Genomic DNA, 7,561 nt, shown 5'->3' on the forward strand with positions numbered 1-7,561 from the left:
ACAAAAGGTTTTTGAAAAAATTAACAATAAACTAGCATTAGACACTAAATTTAAGATTCATTGAAAATATAGGAACTAAAATTGGATATATTTAGAAATATATGTACTAAAATTGAATAAACTTCAAAATATATAGACTAAAATGATATTTAATCTAAAATTTAACAAAGATTTTATGCATCGAGATTTAGTATATTTTTATTCTTTGCCACCCTACCCTTAAAACATAAAAATTTAAGAATCAATGTCAAATACTTGGAAAATTAGGTCAAATACAGGACCAAAAAGAGATAAAAAAGAAGTGGACAAAAACAGTTGACTATGTTTTTGTCAATTGTATTATTTGCGTTCTAATTTCAACTTCAACTGTTTTTGTGAGCCTATTCATTAGTCAGCAAAAAGCCTTGTTTGATTTCTCTTTCTTTTTCTTTTTTATTTTATTTAGCATATCCTGTCCCTCCTTTATCTTGGTTTGTTTTGTTTTCTTTCTTTTGTTTAATGTTCTTTGTTGTGTGTTTTACATGAATCAAGAGTCCAACCATTACTTTTGTTCCAAATTCATGAATCAACTTTTGATTCTTTTGAATAATAGTTTTTTTTTTTTTAAAAAAAAAAGCCCATTTTTTCTTAATGATTTCCCTATAAAGATATATATGAAAATGATCCATGATTGCACTAATATATTTATTAATGTCTTAATTATTGATAATTGCTGTTCGGTTTTTGGTTGGATTTATTTAATAATAAGACTCATTTGATAATGACTTTGGTATTATTTTTATGTTTTTTTCCCAAAATATGCTTGTTTATTAGCATTTTGCAAATTTATTTTTAAAAATTGTTATATATATATATGTAGGTATATTTTTATGATAAAAGTGGGATATTATAGAAAAATATGCACTCAAATATTACTCTATTTTATGAGACATTTCTAAGGAAGTTTCACACTATTTAATGTAATTATCGAGTTTGATTAGCGTTATATAATTAACAAGTTTATTTTTTTTAATAAATAACTTAACTAATATATTATTCAATCAAAATGAACATAATTCAATAACATGCAATATGCATATCGATAGAGGTTTGTAGATTGAATCTTTCACCTCCTATTGTACAAAAAAGTCAAATATTATTCTTGTATATTTGGAATGGTTGAGAATGACTAGTCAATTAGTCATTTGTTGAATGATTTGTCGTAAAATTAGTCAAAGATTTTTAAATGTAATTTCATATTTAATTTAAATTTGAAAACGATTTTCTGTATTTAATTTAGATATGAAACGTTTTCCTATTTAATTTAGATATGAACATTTTTGTATTTAATTACGATCTGAAACGTTTTCTACCTTTAATTTAGAAAAACGTTTTTGTTGGATTTTTATAAAAGGGAAAAATAGTTGTTTTAGTCCTCAATGGTGAGATTTGAGTTTGACATGATATTTCACTCTATTAAAAATGACTTAATATTGAGTAAAGTTTTCACTCGATTCCAATAATTCTTCGGTGAGTGCATGTCTGAGAAGGGTATTGTGTTAATCTTAGGGAGCAACCGGCTTCTGGCGATTTAGCATTAAGGTCGCACCAATTTTGCTTTTAAGGCAATGAATCTTCCATGACACAATCATGATTGAGATCCGGAATTGACGACGACTAACCGAAATAACTTTTTTAAAAAAATAGTATGCTCAATACATAAATTCGTATATAAGTAAATAATTTACAAACTCTTATAACAATGTGACATAAAATCAATTTAAAATAAAATATGTTCCAAACTTTAAACTAATGTATGTCACAAGATCTGCATGACCTTTTCTACTTATACGTGCATTTCAAAAGAAAGAAGTGTATCGATGACATTCAACCATTAAAAACAAAAGTATATTAACCGCTCCTTCACTTTTCTCTACCTAGATTAATTTAAATATCTTAAACATAGTCTAAGATAAAAATACAAGGTTGATTGTTCTTTCTATATTTTTTTTCTTTTTTCTATATCTTGAAAAATACTTATATGTTGACTGAATTTCATCTATCTTTCTGTAGTCTAATGACGACTCAATAGAAATTTGTTATCCGGTAAATTTTTACTAAAAAAATCTAATTTGTTTTTATTTTTTTATTTGCAAAAGGGGAAGACATATAATTAAGTGTACCTAATCATTGCACTTTTTTTCCTTTTTGAAAAGACTAGTTTTATCTCTACCTTATATTATTAAATTAAAACAAAACCCTTACAAAAAGTCAAAATACATTTACATACAAACACACACATATATCATGAATCACAATTTAGAGACAAGATATCAATGTTGATAAAAATGTGGATAGAAATATCAATAAAAAGTTCTCCGATGACAAATATCTTTAAAAAAACATATACATCAATAAATAAAAAAATATTTAATTTTTTTAGTATAATTGAGAGTGGAAATTTGAATCACATACTTTGTAATATTAAGACTTTGCTACGAGTTATACTCACTTTGGATAGAAAAATTATTTAAATTAATAAATAAAAATTCTACTCTTTTTTAAATAAGTTTATTCTGATTGTGTTTTTCCATCTTTCATCTATTTTTTTAATATAATGAAAATATTAATTTATTTCTCATGTCAATGTAGATCTATAGACATCATGTATTATCTACGAAAATTTAATATTCTAAGCAACAATTGCCAACTTAAATAGACGAAAGATTAGATGTTCGAATTTCTACGGATATATTTTCACAATTTTTTTTAAAGAATTTGTTTTAAAGAGAGTAGTTATGATTAAATACAATAATTCAAGAAGTTTCCGCTCTTAACCTCCAACTCCCCAACTAAACCATCATCCTCTTTCAATGCCCCCTCTCTTTTCTTCCTTTATATACAAATCCCTATTTCCCCCTTTTCTAACACTCCCCAACTTCCTCTTCCCTCTTCATTTCCCTCTCTCTTTCCTTCTCTCTCTCTAATGGCTCCCGCCGCTAAGACCGTCTGTGTAATGGACGCTTCCAGCGGCGTTGGCTCGGCGCTGGTGGCAGCGCTGTTGCAGAGAGGCTACACCGTCCACGCTTCCGTCCAGAATCACGGTAAAGCTCAAATCGAAACGGATTTTCCTCTCCTGATTTGAATCTGAATCTGATTTTGATTTTGATTTTGATTGTCGTAAGTTTTGAAATGTGCGATTGAATTCTGTGGTGAGTTGCCAGATGATCTGCAGTGTGTGAAAGGAAACGCGAACAAATTGAAGGTTTTCCGTTCGGATCTGTTGGATTATCATAGCATTATGATCGCTCTTAAAGGATGCTCCGCTTTGTTCTATTCATTTCAACCTCCTCCTGATCATTCCACCTATGATGTACTCTCTCTCTACTTTCTCTCTCTAAAAAGGAATTTTGTTATATTTTTTTCTTTTGAGTATATGAGAAATTTTGCTGTCACCAATAGCTTTTCCCTAATTAATTGTAGTTAGTTACTAATTAACCATGATATGAATATGGTTTAAATCTTATTATAATATCCTTATAATTTTTAAATCTTTTATTTAAGCTTTTGAACTTAAAATTTTGTTGATTTTCCTGTTATTTATCTAGCTGGAAAAATAAGTTTGCCCAAGTTTTTGACACTTTATTTATTATCAATTTATTTTTAGCCACAATGACAATGACCTTTTGAATATTCGTATAATAATATGATATTGTTTACTTTGAACAACAATCTTCTTAATTCTACTTTTGATAGCACTTCATTTACATATTCTACCGCTTTGTGTATTTTCCATTTGATTAATAGAGAGATTCGATAGACTACTTTATAGAGCTTTTGAGACTTTATTTTCTACATATTTTGTTGAGACTTTTTTTCTATTATTATTAATGAGCAAGAAAAATTATATAATGATATACTCATAGAACATTAATAGTGAGATTAAAATGATAAATTAACTGGAAAGTGATCTATGGTTGATTAATTAAAAAGTGATCACGAGTTATAATAATTAATTTGTAGCTTTGGAAGTGATTTTGAATTGGTAAAAATTATTTTTCTTATTTCTAAAATTACTGTCAAAGATGTTTTTAATAATTTAAAATTACGCAATTTTCGTAATATCAAAATTGATTCTAAAGTATTAAACAGCTTGTGAATTATAATTTATTTCAATTTGTACATATAATTTTTATACAATGATCAAGATTAAATTTGAATTATTAAAATTATATTATAGAGTTATTTTAAAAATTACAGAATTGATTTTAAAAGTGACACACATTGCATATCCTTCCGCATACGTTTGGATATATTTTGAACATAATAAACGTAATTTTATCTGTTTCAAAAGTTACTCTCCAACATGGCTTTCACGGATGAGTTTTTTTATTCAATTAATTGAATTATTATAATATAAAAATATAATAATTAAAAGGGCAATATGTGATGCAAATGCCACTGTTACAAAGGCGTGTTTCTGGGTGGCAGGAATTAATGGTGGAAGTTGAAGTAAGAGCAGCTCATAATGTTCTGGAAGCATGTGCCCAAACGGACACCATGGAGAAAGTTATTTTTACTTCCTCCGTTACTGCGGTAATTTGGCGTGACGGCCTCAAAACGACGTCGTCCGACGTCGACGAACGCCACTGGAGCGACGTTAATCTCTGCAAGAAGTTCAAAGTAAAATTTGTTTTTGCCTGTTTTTTACCCCTCAATTTCACCCCCTCTATTTGTATACTAAAGTAAGTGTGGTGGTGGGTTATGAATGATCAGCTGTGGCACGCTCTATCGAAAACCCTAGCGGAGAAAACAGCGTGGGCCCTAGCAATGGATCGTGGGGTGAATATGGTGTCAATAAATGGAGGGCTGGTGATGGGCCACGATCTGACGATCAATAACCCGTATTTGAAAGGAGCGGCTGAGATGTATGAAGATGGGCTGTTGGTGACCGTCGATCTTAAGTTCATGGTTGATGCTCATATATGCGTGTTTGAAGATGTCTCATCCTACGGTCGATATTTGTGCTTCAATAATATCATTAATTCTCATAAGGAAGCTCTTAGATTAGCCCACATGCTATTGCCGCCCTCTTCCGAAGCTTTCTCGCCTCCCAGGTTCGTCTTTTTCTTTCTTTCCCCCTCGAGGGTTCTGTGATTTTATATTCAGCCACGTCACCTTTTGATTTTATGCTCGTCAAATTACAATTTTGTTTTCTAACCTATATTTATTTTTATTTGATAAACCTTAAAAAGTATCCCATATTTATTTAAACTTGCGTTTCTGTTTAATTTTAAAAATAAGTTATTTAAAAAATTGAAATTGTTTGAAAAATACTCAAAATAATTTTTGAAACATTTTTAGAATGTATTTTAAACCGTTTTTATCAAAATAGTTTAAATAAAGATGATTTTATTCTCTAGTCAATCCAAATAGCGGATAGTTTATGAAGTTTAGATACAAAATTAAAAGTTTCATGGTCTAAAAGTATTTCAACCCAACTCAATTGTTCGAATTGTAAATTCTTAATCCAAATAACCCTTATTAAAAGATAAACCCAACCCAAATATGGTTCGGGTTGCTCGGATCATTTATTTAACCTTTTGTTCTAAAAATAAATAAAAGGTTAATACATAGAAATTTGATTTAATTATTTTTATATATTGAATTAAGATTAACAACTTCATTTCAATTTATATAATGCAAATTTTCTTTCTAAAGTGCTAAAAAACTACTTTTATAAGTGGTTAGAGAATATATTATCTAAAAGTTAATAAAATTAAACAAAACAAAAACAAATATATATAAATATATTTTTTCAAGTAAATAATAAGTACGGGTTGGTTTGAGTTATTTTAGGTGAACCCTTGAACCAATCCAAATAAAAAAAAATTTATTTATTTGAACCCAACTCAACCCAAATGAGTTGATACTCAACCATGGTATAGGTGGTTGATTTTTTTGGGTTATCAGATTTTTTTAACACTCCTATTAGTGGAGATAAAATTGAAAGTTTAAGAATCTATCAGACACATTTAAAAGTTCATGAAGAATCTCTTAGACACATTTAAAAGTTCATGAAATTAAACGCTTTTTAAAAGATTAAAGACCAAAAGGACATCAACTATAATTTAACTAAATAATTAAAGAGAAGAATGAAATATTACCATAATTGCATTGAGTAGTTACAAAGTTGTTAAGTCATTTGATGTTTATAAATACACTCATTTCGTCTATAATTATCAACTACCTTTGAAATCGTTTGAGACTTGAGACTTAAGAGTAGTCAACCAAATTGAAGATTCAATGATTATAACTAATCTAATAAATTCAAGATAAGATTAATTAAATGAGTTAATGGTCGAGAATTTAGTCAAGCAAATTGAAAATTCAAAATGGCCTTTTCTTTTTGTAGCTAGTCTAATAATTCAAGATATGATTTTGCAATTTTGTCCTTTATTATATATGGCTAAATGTTACGAACTTTTCAGTTTGTTTTGACCTTTCACAACATTTAATTAGATTATTTATTAACCTTTTTTTAAAAATTATTATTGGTGCAGTTTGGAGGACTCTGTTGTATATCAACAAGGAATAAGCAACAAGAAACTTAACAAATTGATGGTGAATTTTGAAAGTGGGGATTCATGTTGACAAAAAAAACCTGCCCAACAAAATTAATTAGATTTCCCCAATTTTTATTTATTTTATTTGTGCATTATTAGGCCCATTTTGTTGCCCCATTATAATGTAAATGGGGTCTTTCTTTTTATTATTTTTTTAACTAATTTTTGGAAATTATATTTAAGGACCTATAGTTTTGTTTAAAATATTAGCTTTAAACATAATTAAAGGCCTAATCTTGTTAAAGTCTTTGGCAATATCTAAATTAAAGGCTAGGAAGCAAATCTTCCATTTTTATATTTGTCCATCCCATGTTTATGATGGATAATGGTATCAAATAATTTGCCTTGTATATCCTCCTTGAAATGTTGATATATATATACACCAAACATATCCTTGGTTTAATTTAATATTAAATTATTTAATTTACTTATTCACTCTACAAAAAAAAACATCATTGTACTCTTGACTGTTATGCAAAAGTAAGACTGATCGAAAGTATACAATCAAATGAACTTTATAAATACCGATCTAAACTATCGAAAATTTGTAATAACTAGTAGACGATTAGGTCAAACAACAAGGAGTCTATGTTTGATTCATCTAAACTAAGTTTATCTATGAAAAACAGTAAAGAGGAGAGGAGAGGAGAGGAGAGGAGAGGAGAGGAGAGGAGAGATTTGACAAGTAAAACAATACAAAAGATAAAAGTGCAGAAAAGTAAGATAAAGAGTAGAGAGTACGAGAGGTAGCAAGAGATTACCTTGCCTATTCACTTATGGCTTAAATCATTGATTTATCACCGAAATAGGGTTACTTAATTTATAACCCAATCAAGGGCGATTAAGACACCAATTGAGCATGCTCGTGTTAAAAATTAAAATGAGGAACAAAAAACAACGAATCCAAGAAACACATAAATATTCATCGATGAATCTCACAAAAAATCATGAGCAAG

General features: G+C 28.5%; 1 protein-coding gene across 1 annotated transcript; it reads left to right on the plus strand.

Moving 5' to 3' along the window:
• Window positions 1–2,888: 2,888 nt before the first annotated feature.
• Window positions 2,889–6,992, plus strand: LOC120088841 (cinnamoyl-CoA reductase-like SNL6). The gene is made up of 5 exons (XM_039046285.1): window positions 2,889–3,083; window positions 3,204–3,352; window positions 4,471–4,662; window positions 4,756–5,096; window positions 6,543–6,992. The coding sequence occupies exons 1-5, from the start codon at window positions 2,966–2,968 to the stop codon at window positions 6,631–6,633; spliced, it is 891 nt and encodes a 296-aa protein (XP_038902213.1). The 5' UTR covers window positions 2,889–2,965; the 3' UTR covers window positions 6,634–6,992.
• The last annotated feature ends 569 nt before the right edge of the window (window positions 6,993–7,561 follow it).

The sequence above is a fragment of the Benincasa hispida genome, chromosome 10 (genome assembly GCF_009727055.1).
Source record: "Benincasa hispida cultivar B227 chromosome 10, ASM972705v1, whole genome shotgun sequence".
Classification (NCBI taxonomy): domain Eukaryota; kingdom Viridiplantae; phylum Streptophyta; class Magnoliopsida; order Cucurbitales; family Cucurbitaceae; genus Benincasa; species Benincasa hispida.